The 15,988-nt window shown below is 40.4% G+C and overlaps 1 protein-coding gene across 8 annotated transcripts in view; it reads right to left on the reverse strand.

The window, feature by feature from the left end:
* Positions 1-696: 696 nt before the first annotated feature.
* Positions 697-15,988, reverse strand: part of LOC119704404 (SPHK1 interactor, AKAP domain containing) — a 63,285-nt gene continuing 47,993 nt past the window's right edge. For 7 of the 8 annotated variants that reach the window (XM_038145610.1, XM_038145613.1, XM_038145611.1 and 4 more), the window contains 6 exons: positions 11,990-15,725; positions 8,504-8,683; positions 6,553-6,639; positions 5,489-5,541; positions 5,220-5,404; positions 697-2,884 (listed from right to left, as the gene is read on the reverse strand). In XM_038145610.1, coding sequence (XP_038001538.1) covers positions 2,741-2,884; positions 5,220-5,404; positions 5,489-5,541; positions 6,553-6,639; positions 8,504-8,683; positions 11,990-15,725 — 4,385 coding nt within the window. In that variant the 3' untranslated portion in view covers positions 697-2,740. The remainder of the gene's footprint in view (positions 2,885-5,219; positions 5,405-5,488; positions 5,542-6,552; positions 6,640-8,503; positions 8,684-11,989; positions 15,726-15,988) is intronic. The other variant, XM_038145618.1, reaches the window with a different exon arrangement.

Below are 15,988 nucleotides of genomic sequence, written 5' to 3' on the forward strand. Positions count from 1 at the left end.
TCATTTGATAACTTATCTCTTTTTGTTTGCTTTGAATCTGGCTCATATGATTTTAATTTGTTGTATCCTAGTTTTTAGAAAGATAAAGATAGTGAGCAACCACCCCTGATGTAAAGTCCTGCATCAGGAGATTTTTACCCAAGGCTGTATGTTGTTCTCTTCTGGGTGTATTTAATACCCACTTTTAAAAAACTGAAAATAATGAAGAATGGACAAGTGCTTTTCTGATTTATTCAGCGAAGTGATGGTTTCCTTTTCTGTGTAGCAGTAGAACTACCTGTGGTATCTAGACAATATTGCAGTAAATGCCCCTGTGAAGTTACACAAGGACAGGAAAGTCCCGAACTTTGTCTCCCCACCCTCCTGCTCACTTTGCAGGTACTGAAAGCAGTCAGAGTGAGCTGATAGAGGCTTGTACATTGGGAGCTATGCTGGGCAATCAGGGTATCATTTCTCTTTATTTTATTGTGATACTAAGAATGTTCTGTTTAGCCTTGAATGACTTGTGGAACACAAGTAGCTTTGACACTGAGGTAAGAACTGGACCTTGCTCTGTCCTGTTTTGGTCAGAGCTATGGATCAGATTTGTCACTGAGAAGCAGACTTTGAGAAGCTCCAGGGATGGCAGGAAAATAATTAATAGGTCAAAAAAATCCATAGCTCATGTGTGAACATTTTAAGAAGGCAAAGAGGACACACATTATAACATAAATTTATTTCTGAATAAATTGCGACATTAAGAACTACTGTACAGAGAAACTGCATCACACTGTTACAACTCTGTCATGTAATTTGTGCTTTGTAAACATTTATTCTATCACAACAAAAAATTATACTGACAACTAACTGTATTTGGTTTAAAAATAAATATACTTTCCCATTTATTAACTCAAACAAAGCACTTTATAATTGTTGGTGCTTTTCATTAGCTCTCAGCCTCAGAAATGCTGAGCATTCAGAGTTGCCATTCATGTTAGTGGGAGTTACAGATGCTCAGCAGTTCTTAGGGGCTGGCCCAGTGACTCCATTCATGTTCAGTGTTTGCAATCAATTCATCTTTATTTTGATTGTAAAGCGACCTCTCCTGTTCTGTTTATACTGCAGAGTAGATTGAGAATTACTCATGTTATTTAATGTTCCACATTAGATTTTGATTGACTAACAATTTGTATTTTGTAACAAATGAGTGATGCAATCATGCAAGTTTTGTAATGGTTTTAAAGATAAAACTGAGAATATGGCTCTTTTTCATAAATTATTTAAAACTACTTCAAAAATCTCAAAAATATTTAGTGCAAAAGGATAGGTTTTTTTCAAGAAATATTACAGAAGCATATACTGTTATATGGAAAATAAAACTTCTCTTAAATATTTTTTGGGAAAAGCAGGCAGGCATTCTATTCCACTATTTGAGTAAGAGAGATGAAAAGTATTTTCAAAAAAACAAATTGCAAAAGAGCTGTGATGTTGTAAGTAATTTTTACCTTTAAATTCACACCCAGTCTCTTTGGCAGAGTTGAGAGAATGTATTACTAAGTGCATGATATCAACAGATCATCTCAACAGGACAATAGCAGAGTATATCTTATCAAACAATTATAGAAATGTTATAGGCATGAGAACTCTCACACATTGTCCAAACAGTTGTCTTCAAAATGAACACATATGTCTGCTGAAATTTTAACAAACATTTTGCTTTTTTCTAAGTTACAAAAATTAATCTTGAGATTTTTAGGACAAGATGGTGCTCTTTTAAGATATGCATTTCTTCACCTCATTAACAATTTATGCAATTACACTAAATTAAAATAGTTCTTTTTTCACTGCTTTTAATTGATATGTAAAATGTTACAGAGTGCTTTCAACAGAAGCACTTTAGGTAACAACTGTACTATCATGATTCCCTTTTGCCAGGCAGGGACACTGAGGCACAGAGGTGAAATGACTCGCCCCAGGTTGCAAGGCTGGGGCAGGACAGGGCTTGAGAACTGCTGCCCTGGCTCACAGAGCTGTGTGCAGGAATCTACCAGGTGTAGCTATACTGACCTGCACTGCTTCCCAGGGAAAAGGAATCAGCCTTTTAAGGATAGTAACTAGGGACTGGATTTTATTTCTTTGGGAAGGTTGCAGGAGTCAGGAACAGCTATGGAAGAGAAATAAAGACATGGGAAGAAACTAAAATGTGTTTTCAGCAGCTTTTCATCGTGTTGTCTAACTGCAAAGGTGTTAAGTGTTCAAAAGCTTTTATCCCTTGGCATATTATGGGGATTTCAAAAACCCATAAATATTACTTCTCTAGGGACAAAGGTGCCTCCAGTCATTCTGAAACACACTCTGCTTCTAACAGTTAAACTACAACTATCAGTGTTGTTTTAAAACTGAATGGTAGGCTACTATCCATTTTACCTGACTGATTTAATCAAATTGATGAAAATGGAATATATTAGATAATTAAGCCTTTACTGTGTATTTCGTTAATTTAGGATGCTAAAAATCCATCCCCTCATAGTACAGTGCATCCCACAGCACAACATGTCAAGAGTCCCTCATGACACAGAAAGACACAATAAATTTGGGTTCACTTTGCTCCTGGGTCAGTTGTGGCACGGACTTGTGCTGTTCTTGTAGAGTTTGTACATTTTGCACATTTTATTCAGTGATGTTCAGAAATCAGAGCGTTACACAAACCACTGCTTATTTCAACTGGAATAAAACAGGAAAGCTGAACCAGAGAGCTTTGTTAGCCCAGCTCAAGCAGCCAGTCAAACAGGCTGGGTGTGATCTCTCTGCCCTCCTCGCTGAGCTTGCAGTACTGCACCACGGCTTGGAAGATATCCCCCACTTTCCAGGACTTCCGCTGAACTAACTGCACCACATCTAGAAACTAAATAAAAATAACACCATGAAATACACTAGGGATTTGGTGAACATTTTCAAAGGTTCTGTGGAATGCATAGAAAAAAACTCCTGTTAGCCCACGCTTTGTAAATGTACAGCTGTATGAGGGAGCGGACACCATTCAGTGCACAGCAACATCAACGTTCTTGCTATTTATAAAAACTTAATTTCTCTAGTTCCATAGCTCCCCAAAGAGTGATGGGCTCTCACAACGTTTTCTAAATTAACTACTTCTGTCAATTATTTATTTATTGCAATGAAAGTAAAAACAGACATCAGTTTGACAAAGGATCACTATTTGCCATGTTAACAACAACTCGTCGTCAAAATATGGAAGTGTGATTATCCATCTTGAAAAATTATTTTTGCATTACCACTAGCTATATTTTTCTTTATATTTTCATTTTATTTTCTGTACTTCCATGTATATATGCCATAATATTTTAAATATTCAAATAGTACTGGTGAGAGGGAATTCTGTGTAAAATTTTTTAACATGAAGACATTTATCACAGGTGTGTTTTAAAAATAGACAGTATCTGTATTTGACTTTCTTGTTTTAATTTCCTGAGAAACTAGAACTTAAAATATATGTTCTTAAGCAGCTGTAAAAAAAATCCTGAGTTTTGTCCACTTTATACTTAATAATGGGCTTCACAGGGTCATCCATCTGGTCCCTTTTTCTTCTGAAGCACATAAATGAAAATCAAAACTTTACAATTCTTTGAATTTGACAATAATTAGTTTGCTCCTTCTGTTTTTAGTTTTAAAGCACAAAAGAAAAGATCGTGTCTCTAGTTAGTGTAGCTGTTTGCTATTTACATACTGCAGCCTAAACTTTTAATATGTATTTTAATGATATTTAATAGGCACGTGGTTTCCAAGAATGCTGTTGTAGGCAGGATGTGCTTCATTATTCTCTAGTGTATTTTTGCAATTGAATTAACTGTTTGCCAAAGCACATGGGCAAAGCTGACAGCTGTTTCTTTAATTAGATGCAATTTGGACTGTTGCTGTTGAATGCATTTTAAATTATGTTTATGATTCCCAAATGCATGTACTCAAGAAAATCAAACAATATCTCTGCTACTCAAAATGATCTTCCCGTAAGAGACCAAAATACTGATTTGTAATACTTTTTTCATTAATTGACCTAAATACTAATATGTTTTTAAGTCTTAAAGCTTAAGCTCTCTTGCTGATCTTGGAAAGAGGTCTCTTTTTTGGTCCTTCCTGAATTGCTGTAGTTGGTATTTGGTGGGGTCTACAAAGGAGCTCCAGCTGATCATTCAGAAATAGAAAGAGTTTGCAGATCCTGTGGCTGTTTTGGACTTCAGTGTTGCTCCTGGCTCTGGCTTGGACTAACACCTCCGGAGGTTTCTCAGTCATCTGTCTCTCCACTCTCTCTGGAAAGAGACTTCTGCTCTCAAAAGCTGTACCCTCAGCTGGAGCAATTTATGAACAGCCAGGCACAAGTCCAGATCGACCTCAGGCTGCTGTAACTGGTGTTGCAGGCAAGGCAGAACCAGCATAAGGACTGAAAATCTTAAGTCCACACATTGTCTCACATTATAATGACCAAGTAGGAGAACACTGTACATGTGATGTCTCCACACAAATGTTTTTTATTTTTATTTTTTAAAACTTTGCACTTAAACTCCATGTAAACCATGTGCAGCCTTTCAAATGCAGCCACATAAAGACTCTGCTAATTCTGCCTTGGGCATTAGTAGTTAATGTATCAATGATAAGAAAAATTAACAGATTCATCAAAGCGTGCTATACAGACGCTTTGGATAAGGTATCATGGTGACATTTTCTTATGCCATAGACAATCTGCTACATATTGTGGGGGGGATAGAATATACGGAAATAAAGATGTGTAGAAAGAAATTTCACCCCTAAGGAGTTGCAGCTGGGTCAATTATCAAAGATTAGCAACAGGCCTGACTTTAACAGGCCACAGCTGTGAGCAATGAGAAGAAGAGTGCTATGAAAGAGTGGGTTGGCTGGTTGAGAAGGGACCTGGAGTCAGTTGGCTGCTGTGTGAAGGAGAAAGAGTCAGTGCTCTGAGGAGCTGCCCATGAGAAAACACCAAGAAGGTATGAAACTTTTGTGATAAGGAGACAACAACATATTTCACATCCTTTAAGTTCTGACACACCTCTCCTTTCATTCCTTTCTCTCATAAACAGTAGTGTTGCCATCTTGCTGTAATGAAGATGTTTTTGTATCTGCTTTTAAGCTCAATAATTTCAATACATCATAACTGTTACAGTTATGTAAAATGTTAACAGTATGCCCAATTCTGTAAACGCTACCTTTTCAATTCTGTTTTCCTGAGATTTCTTAAAATAGATAGTTGGAATTCCAAGTTCAGAAGCAGCAATCCACTGCAGGGTTGCTCGCAGCTCCACGTCAGGGCACTCTGGTTCCAGATCAAAGTTTATTACCAGGAGATCCTTTTGACAGTTGGCTGTTCCCACTGAAAGCTCAGAAGTACTTTCTGGAAAAATAATCCCACTAGTTACTGTGCAATTGCTTGTGTTATCTTCAAACTGTATGTTTTAATCGATATAGTTCAACTTACCCTCAGTGTTGTCTGTCTGTTCTTTAAGGCAAACCTTTTCTTCTACTAATTCACTTAGAAACAAACAACAACAAAACTTATTAGTCATACTTAGGAACAGTCTACAACACTGCTTCATGATGAATAAACTTCTCCCTCAATGCCAGACCTAGAAAACTGCAAGAAAAAGGTTACGTAGGATGAAACAATAAAATGCTAAATATATTTCATTATTTAATCTGTGAATCAGGAAAGACTGAATTGCAGCATTTTTCTGTAGCAGGATGAAGTACTTGTATTAGTTGTGTCATGTGTTACTTTTCACCAGGATTTGTGCATCTTTACAGTTCACATAATGACAAGCAAACGACATTATGGTAAGACACAGCAAGTCTCCTTCCTGGGTGGAAATGCTGAATTTCCAATGTCTGTATTTCGCTGTGACAGTTTTCTGATGTCACTGATTTCAGAAGTTCCCATGTTCAGTGTGTGATGTCCAGTCTGTATGTTTGTGCAGTGGGTGTGCCCTGGCTGCATAATGACATTCACCAGCTGGCAGGTTGTACCAAGCTCTTTAGGCAGGATGTACTCACACATCTCTTGATAACTGAACTGCATGTTCAGTAGAAACATTCCCAGAAACAATAGGTAAGAGGTACCATGGGCCAAATTATTATTGTTATTATTATTGGAAAGAATGCTATTGGGTTTTTTTTAAAATGGCTTTTAATTGATCCTTATTTGCTTGACTTTCCTTGGTATTACAGTAGAGTTTTGATAATATCTGAAATAATTCAAAGAAGAAGGTTGGATGACAGAAAACTGATACCACAGAGAATAACTGTCTTTTAGACAGGGTGGTTGATGGATCTGTGTTCTCAAGAGATCCACCTGACTGGCTTTACCTGTAATTTTTCACTGTCTGGTGCCCTCACTCTGCACGGACACCTGCATGTGCTTTTTTCTGAAACCATGGGCAGGCACAGCAGCAGGTGCAAAGCAGGGCTTGGCACGGTTTCGGTGGCGTAAATGATTTGCAGTGAAAATTGGACTAAACATCAAGTCTCACTTCAGTGACTACTTACTTAATCATAGGAGAAGATGGCACGTTCTCCTGATAAATTTCCAGGTCCATAATGCCAAGACTGCTAGTTGTACTGCTGTTGCCATTGCTGACAAAGCAAAAGTTTAAGTATTAGTGCTAAGCTGTGCTGAACATGTCTCCATACATCTTCTAAAAATTTATTTCTGTACAAAGCAAAGTGGGGGGGAGCTCTGTTCCATAAAATCAATTGTGCTCAGCAAGTGGTTCCCTGAATAAAGCACACTAGTCTGCTCAAAGTAATGAGGCTTTTATTAAAATAGTTCTAGATTAAGCATGCAACAAGTGCATCAAGTGATGCTGTAAATTGCAAGAAAAAAGGTTGACTGTCTTCTTGTGAATGGCTTATGCAATGAACACTTGGCCTCAAACAAAAACTTAGTCCGCCTGAGTCCTTGAAAAGAAGGATTAGCAGGTACAGAGATGTCCTGCAAGAAACCTGGAAAGATCCAGCTCCCTCTGAACATGGGGAGCTCAGGAGCAAGGCACTTGCTGCCTGTCATACACTTACCTGTAGGGTGGGTCCCCACTGGTAACCAGCAGCAGTTTCAGTGTATTACATCATACCCCAATTACTATTTGGGGTCTGATGGAACCCACAGGTACAGAGATGGCACCTCATGTTTCTGACTACTCTGGAAGACTGAGATTTTAATCAAAGCCAATTCGCTCATTGGGACCACAAATACACAGAAGTATTCTCTTTGGCTTCTTCACAAGGATGAAGTAGCACACTTGAAGATATTTGGAAAAACTATTACCAGTTCACTTTATAACATCATTATAAAAGTGACAGTGAATGTTTATGCAGATACTGTAATAGTGTCATGGACAGGTTGTGAATTTGCTGGCTGCAAGTCAATTACCACGAACAAATTCTGTGTGGCAAGTCATGGTGAACCACTTAATTTTTACTGAAAAACCAACTAATAGTAGTTTCCCCTGCATTAAACAGTTCCTTTCCCAGTCAGGGTCTTGTGAGACATTGTCAGCATGCCATGCATTCAGACTTGCTGTAGCAATTTCTGTTCCAGTGCAGAGCTGAAAGGCACAGTACTTCAGCTCTCTCAGACCAAGGACTTTGCTAAAAGGTTGATACTGTAATAGCAGGATGAATGTTCAGCTGCACTGACAGCCATGTTTTGTTCAGTAATTTCAGCCAGCCAACAGTGCTCTCTGACAGAGACTCTTTCTTTTCCCTGCTTCATTACCATAATGTCTTCCCTCCTTGTCATCTTAATACTCAAGAAAAAGATGTAATTACTTGATAATATTTTAAAACATAGGTTTTCCTTCACATGCTCTTAGACTTACTCAATTTGATGCTATGAAAGGGCTGAAGTCAGACTACCACCACTCTATATAAACTCCAAGGACTAAATAACATTTTCAAACATTTGTCCTGACTTGAATTGGAACCAAATCAGGCCATATTACTAGGAGGTCTTGAATTTATGTCTACTCGGGGAAAAATTGGTCACCCTCTATTAATTTGCACACCTGTGCCAATCTAATCAGATCAGGGCTCAATCTTTGTTCTCAGTGCATGGATTTCTGCTGGGAATTGCAGTCTTGTCAATCTTGTCTAAGGAGGCGTCAAAATAAACATTAGGCGAACAACAGCAAATAAATCAAAAGAAAGACTATAGCAATTAACTTGTGCAATGGCCGTTTTGCTGTAGCACTGAGACACTTCAGTGATGCCAGGAGGTTTTTTTCTTTGTCTAAATCAAGCTACTCGCCAACAGTAAAAAGACCTGGCTGAGAATCAGAACGTGGGTAATTTTTTTCCCTTATTAAAAGAGATAAACTCTGCCATTAGACATTCTTTACAGTATTCTGAGTAAATCTTGAGCTGTTGCCTCTCACTGCGGATGCAGGCTAGGCTTGGTGGGCAGACCACACAGTACAGGGGGAAGAGACAACGGGGGTACCTCAGGGAGCGCTCGCTGAGCTGCAGGTAGCTGCTGGTGTCATCAGGATTGTCCTCATCGTTGGCCAGCTGGGACCAGCTGCCAGTGCTTTCTTCACTGCTGCTGAGATGTGCTGGAAATTCTTCAGCTGTTTTGGTCTCTCCTATGATTTCAGCATCCGATCTGCTCTGAGGACTGTTGCTGGCAGGGTGATAGGGAAGGCACGTTGATATTGTAATATAGGCAAACAAACTGGTGCCACCAATCTTCAGGCAATGCTGCTCATTAAAGTCAACCAAACTGCAGAATTATAGACATGCAAGATTGGACAAGCTTATAATTTATACATAGAGTCCAGCAGAACATCTGGCCTGAGATGCTCTTAAAAAAAGACTTTCTTATGAGTGCTATAAATAAACACAAACGCTAGATTTAAATATGCATAGAAAGATTTTAGCTTGTACAGAAAGATTTAGCATGTATAAAAAACCTGATCACTGTAAAGGTTTATTGTTTAATGCACTTCAGTCAATCAGTGGTTGAAATATGTGGTATATGTTACTGCAGAATGACAGAATTTCTTGGAAATATATATTGCTGCTAAATCCCTGTTGTGCTAATGGGTGAATAAAGTTCTTGACAGGGTTTTCTACTTTATTAAAATTGTAGATCTGAAAGAAGTGGAAGTAGGAAAGTATTGTGGGTTGTGAATCAGTAATGACTCTGTGTCTGCCATGTCCTTAGGATCTTCACTGCTTAGGCTGGGGAAGGACAAAATATTGCAACAGTCAAAAACCAGACTGAAGATGGAGCCCAGACTGAGTTTAGAAAGTACAGGATTAAGGGAAAAAATGCTTTAATTCTGCACACTTGACATATGTCACACATGTGTGCGTGCCATATATATGTATATATGCTCTCAACAAACACAGAAACAAAAAATGAAACTATATTTTTGCTAAGTTTTTAGAGCTAAGCTGGGCTTTTGATACAAAGAAAAATATTAATCCCTCCAATAATTATATCACTGTAGTGCCAGAATAACAAGTAAAGCAAAACTAGTTTTGTTATGTTCCCTGGATAGTCTGCATTTGCAATTTAGGGATTAAAGCAATGTTGTGTTGTGTACTGATAACCCTCTGCAGGATCTCTCTAGAGAAGTTCTTGCCTTCAGACCTTTATCTGTAGTTGTGGTTAAGGCATCTCTCTTCAGCTAAGGCAGGAGATCACACCAGAAATTCTACTGCTCCTGAGTAATTACCTTGATTAGGCATATACTGAGACAATGCCATTGTGAGTATCTCTTTTTGCCAAGCTCTCACTCTCAGAAGCTGCTGCATTAATGCTGGGTGACAGAGAGATGCAGCCTGTGCAGGGAGAATGGGACTTGCCTGCCTGGAGCTCTGCTCCCCCTGGCAGTCAGCTCTACCAAGCTCCTGTGCCTGTCACCCCTGGCCTTGGGCCCAGGACTCTGCCCCTGCCCTCTGTGACACTCAGTGAGCACTGAGCAGCCAGGCCACAGGGCAGGGGTGTTATTCAGCTTCTTAGGACAGGACAAGCAGCTCCTGATACCTGCTCCAAAACGCAAGAGATTTGTGTGGGTGATGTTTCTTGGCATTTTAGGTTTTGTTTGATTCATTATGCAATTACATCTCACACCAGTGATGCTTTGAACTGACAGTTCCTCACTTGTGAACAGTCACTTGGAACAGTTTCTGTGTAACTGTAACAGTGCTCTGTTGCACTGCCTACATACAAGAAACAGCTTTTTTTCATTGCTGAAGGTCTTCATGGGTTTTTTTCCCCCTAATTGACTCTATGTCTGCTTGATATTTTGCCTGGAGTCCTATGTGCCTGTATCTCAACTAGCAAGTAATTTCATGCAGTAGGAGTGGATCAGAGCAATTTTACTGATGCTTTTATAGCTACATTATATATATTTTTAGGTTTTCACTTCAGCCTAGACTCAGTTCAGAGAGCCAAGCCACAAATGGTTCAGATCTGTGTGAAGAACCACTGGAGGCTTTGCCTTCCCAGCAAGGATAGGAGCACATCTGGAGATCACTTGGGCAGCTTCTATTTGAGATTGCTTTGGAAGATCTCTGTATTTCATGCTGCAAATGAGGCCAATGGACAGAAATGGAGGCAAGCTGAACCAGAACTGCACAGCATTGCTGAGCCAAGATTCTCAGGCAGATGTAGCCTCTGATTACTAATTCTGCCCTACCAATCCTATTGCTTTAACCCTGTCATAGCCACGTTGGGAGCTCTGCTTCAAAGGTGGAGGAAAAGATGAAAGGGCTCATAAACTGCAAAAATAACTTCATTTTCAAGCAGTCAAGATTCCAAATAGGTGGATTTCTAAATTTATCTTACGAAAAGCAGGTTGCATTTTAAGGAGGAGGAAGGTTAGTGCGGGAGAGTCAGTATGAAAGACTAGTGACACCATGGTAATTATCCCCTAATTGCTGCCATACACAGGGAAGTACTTACAATCTATCTTCTTTCTCACTTCGAGCAGAGCTTTGTCAAATGCTGAAACACAGCACTGCCTAGAATAAAATGAGCTACAAAAATGGTTTCTAACACCAGCACCTGCACTCTTTCTGCCACTCTGAGATAATGAGGTGCTGCAGTGCTCCAAGACTGGCAGTTTAGAGACCACCAGAGTAACAGATACAATGAAGTACTGTGATAAGGAGACAACGCCTTGAGAGAGAGCATTCCCTTCACCTCGGAGCACCCACAGCAATGCTCTGCATTTGCACTGCACTCACATGCTGGCTCACACTTCACCTCAACAAAAGCAAGCTGCAGATCTCCTTACAAAAGGAGTACATCTGTAAGGAGAGGGCGGTAAGCTGTGATGTAAACTCCATGAAACGACATTAAAATAAAATGCTCTTCTTTCCCCTGTTTAAATTCTACCAGGGAAGTCTTGAACTAAGAGGTGAGAGCTACTTTTATTCTTATTTTTTCCTTCACTAAAGAATTTTTACTACTTGTAAACAGGCTGTAAACACAAAGTTGAACCTCAAGCTCTCAGAAGTCTGGTCTTGTTTCCAGGTACAAAAAATGTTACTTGCAATAAGCATAGCAGAGAACTACAGGTCAAATCCTGCTATTGTCTGTTACACAGTAGCACTGATTTTTATTTATATATTTTTTAGTTCAGATATCAGCCTGTGCTAAATAAAAGCTTAAACTTGGTCCATCTTTCCTGTCTTACGGGAGACATAAATTTCTGTAGAGAGAGAACTTGTCTGTGTAGTATAGATTTAAATCTTAATACAATAATGTCATATTCAATATAAGTTTTCTCCAGAAAGTTACCACTGTTAGACATGATTGGGTGATTTTATGCCAAAAGAAACCTGTAGTCAAAACTTAGCCTGCTTATTTCTTTAGAAGTACCACTCTTATCTTCTTCCCTTATCAAAATAACTTTTACTGGGAAAATAAACTAGAAACCAAATCAATGTGCTGATTTGCTGTTTTGTCACTTACCTACTTACTGGGGAACTGGAAACCATGTGTTTCCCATCCAAAGCTTCTGGAGGCTTTTCTTTGCTTTGATGCCCCTTTCCAGATGGGTCACATGAAGTCAAGGATTCTGAGTCTTTTCCTGGCTCATCTCGTTGATCAGTTTCTATCTGAATTAAAGGCACTTCCCTGAGCTGTCCTGCAGGGAGGCTTCCAGGGCTCTTCACATGCTCTTTTTTCTCATCCAAATTTACTTCTTCCATTTTAGATTTGGGCTGTATCTGGGTTGTGCTTTGGGGATGTTTGCTTTCCAGCACGTGTTCTCGGCTTGTATAATCAAAGGAATCCTGCTGGACAACAATTAAACTTTTACCACTTTCAACAATATTTGCAGCCAGTCTTTTTGCATATTGTTCCACATGTGGTGGAGAATCACTGTAAAACTGGTCTGCCTCCGTAGCCTCTGCCTCATCTGCTATGATTTTGTTCTTGCGCATCAGGGACTCGATAGAACTGGCCCACGTCTCGTGGATCAGCATGTCTGTGATCTGGTCAGTCTTGCCTCTCTGGTACAGGCACGAGTCAGACTTGCAGAGCCCCGCAGAAGCCATGGTACTGACGGGCTGGACACTTAAGGAATCTTGGCGGTGGTGGGCGAACCCATCTAAGGAATTTGCTTTAATTGGGACATTCACTGTAAGCCTAGAGCCTGAGGATCTACTGTCGGGCATGGATGACTGCCTAAAGCAGAAGGGTGACCGCAGAGAGGGTGCCAGCAAACTGCCACACCAGTCCTTTGAATTCCGAGAGGACGATGCATTATCTTTATTTTCCTTTTCGATTTCTCTTAGCATATACCTATAAAACTCTTCTGTTATACTTTCTGTGCTGGACTGTTTGGATGGACAACTTGGTCTTACATTAAGATGGCCATTTTTCTTGGCTACCTGTTGCAATGCAGAAGTTAAGATATTGTTTGCATTTTTTCCTGCGTAATAATCCAGTAATAAATCAAAACCTCTTCCTTCGTTTTCCATCTGGTTCACCATAAATCTTGAAAATTCATCTGTAATGCTTTCACAACTAGACTGCTTTGAGACAGAACTTGTCTGGCTCAGAGAGTGACCAAAGCTGTTCATGAGGCCTAAGGTATTGAAAGAGGCTTTGGAATCTGAGTCCTCCTCTGGAATGCTCTCACAGCTTGAGGCCTTGGCTCGGCTCCACCTGTCACAGTGCAGTCTGTTCCTGGGGTGGTTTGGACCTTGCCAGATGCTATCAACCATGGAGAGTTCAGTGAGGTTCATGATCTTGGCAGCCACTTCATTCGCAAAGAGATTGACTGAATCTGGTGTGTCCTCAAGGTTTATAGATTCATCTACTACCCGATTCATCAATTTTTCCTTTAGCTCAGGATGCTCATCTGTTTTTCTTTTGATCTCGCTAAGCCGAGGCGCCCTGTGCTTCCGAACCACAGAACCATTGGTATGGGTTTCCTTCTTCCTTTTCATGGTTCTGCATGATAAACTCTGGGTCACCAGATATTCGTTGCCTCTCTTCCATGCACAGAACCAGGGTTGCTTGCCATTTGAATTTTCTAGACAAATGGCAGCTATTTCTGTTGCCATAGAGACAACTGTTTCTGCCAATTCTTCCGCAAAGTCTGTTATACAATATTTGTCCCTAGAATTTTTCACCTGTAGCACAGGCTGAGAAGGAAGCAACACATGGTTTCCCAACAAAGACAAGCTAAGTTGAACATCATTATTTAGCACAGAATCACACTTAATCTTGGCTTGGTTTTCTGTATTTATGGTGGCACTGGAAGACAGCTGTTCTTGAACACCGTGCCTGCATTCACTGTTTGCAAAGGTATTTTCTCTGTCTGAAAATGATCTGTAGTCTTTCTTCTGATGATGATTGTTACTCTGATTTGGGGATTTGTAACAGTCTCGCGCAGTTCTTTTCAGGTATCTCTTCTTGGGAGATGTTTTTGCGCCAAGTGTGCTATGCCCTGTATCTCCACTTGGTTCTGAACTCACTGTGGAACCTTCATTGCTATTTACATCTTTGATATCGCTCTTGCAAATGCTTGTGACCTTTTCAAGATCTTTGCTAGTACTGGTGCTGTAGGATGTACCAAATGGCTTAGCAGCAGAGTGATCAAGGGGGCTGTGTGAAGTTTCACACGCTGTTACCAGTGTTGGCCATCCTTCTGCTCTTGTTACTTTCTCTGCTTTTGTGCCTTCGGAAAAGAGAGGAGAACACTCTTCAAGTTGCCTTATGTCATTCATCTTCTTGCAAGTGAAATACATTATATTAAAAAGCAACTCGTTTGCAGTCTCTGTGAAAATGTCTTGTGTACTTGAGCCATCCTCCGACTGGGCTTGTAGATGTCTCTTCTTCCTAACCTCTTCCATAGAATGTCGTAGAATAATATTGGATAAGTTTTGTGCAAGTTCATCCCTGATTACTCCATCAGCACGTGGAATACGTGGTCTTGCTGCTGTTTCAATAATTTTCCCATTTATGGATTCCATAAAATGCCCTACATTTTTGTATGTGTTGGGTTTTGTCAGAATTATGGATGCCTCTTTGAGAAGCGCCTCTGCAATGCTGTCGTTCAGCTTCTCCATGCTGCTTCCTACAGCTAAGCTGCAATGCAGAGTAATGGCTGCAGAGGCCTGAGCAGCAGACAGAAGTCCACTGGAAGTTGCAGGGTACTTCTCCTCCTTTGTTTCCCCCAGGCCACAGATGGCTACAGCACTTGCCACTTGAGTCATGCCACAGAGCGCAGATGGGAACGAGTATTCCGTGCCAGCACAGTCGTCAAGGAGCTGTGAGGGTGCTGCGTGCACCTCTCCATTAGCAGCCACTCCGCTTCTGGAGTCTGTGCCTTCCTGCTCCCGGCGGAATTTTTCCGCAGCCTGGGGAGTGGAAATGGTTCCAATGACAGTGGCTGCACAAGCCAGAGCCACTTCCAGAGCACTTTGGTCATGTCCGTTTGAATGTTCTTCCTCAAAGTTATCTGAAACTTCAGCAGAGCTTTCTGCCTCAGCCCAGTGGCTCAGGCTGGGGAAGGCAGACCCTGGCCAGTCAGGCACATTCTCAGAACTGTCTGGACTTTGCACTATGACGATCTTTGGGAGTTCATTCCATGATCGGGAAGCAGATGCATCTTCTGACTTACAGGAGCTTCCCATAGAGATGCTGACTGCAGCCTCCTCACTGAAACTGGGTCGAGACTGTGACAGTCTAATGAATGCATCCTGCAGAACAGATTCTGCTAAATTTGTGGCGTACTGACCTGCGGTCGCCTGCTCATTCTGGGAGGGAGGATCAGTTTTCCTGATACCTGCACAATCTTCCCCATCTGCCTTGCTGCTGTGTTTCGTTGTGGGGTCACCCTGAGGCTCCAGCTCCTCTTTAGCCATTTTGGTTACAGATACATCTTCTAACATAAGTGCTGAGTTTTCAACCTCACTAGTCAAATTACTAGTACTAAATGATGAAGTAGCTTTTTCAGCTAATTCCTTCTGCCACAGTATTTCCTGGTTTGACTTATCTTCAAGTTGTGAGATGCCATCTTCAGCCGCAACATTCACAGTTTCAGAGACCTGAGCAGCTGCATTATCTTTATTAATGCAGTTCCCTTCAAGAATGAACGGCAACCTGGCTTTTCTATAGTGAATGTTTTCAAATCCCTTCCCTTTATTTTTTTTGACATCCGAAGATACTTCTGAAACATTTAATTTTTCATGACCTGTTGACAAAAATAAAAAATTAGTCTTTGGAGAGTAACTTGTGACTTCTAAAAGAAAAGAGCTGCACAACTTTGTAGTCTATTACTGCTCTGTAAAAGTACTGCAAAGCCATGTACGTTGTCTTTGAACAAAACTTAAAAAATATGAATGGCTGTCCATTTTCTAAATTACATATGCATGAATTAACATCAAGTGCAATTTCTGTGAGCATTGCTATAGCTGTTTTGCAGTATGAACAGCAGCATAATTATGCTCAGTTCCC

The sequence above is a fragment of the Motacilla alba genome, chromosome 9 (assembly GCF_015832195.1).
Source record: "Motacilla alba alba isolate MOTALB_02 chromosome 9, Motacilla_alba_V1.0_pri, whole genome shotgun sequence".
In the NCBI taxonomy this organism is placed as follows: domain Eukaryota; kingdom Metazoa; phylum Chordata; class Aves; order Passeriformes; family Motacillidae; genus Motacilla; species Motacilla alba.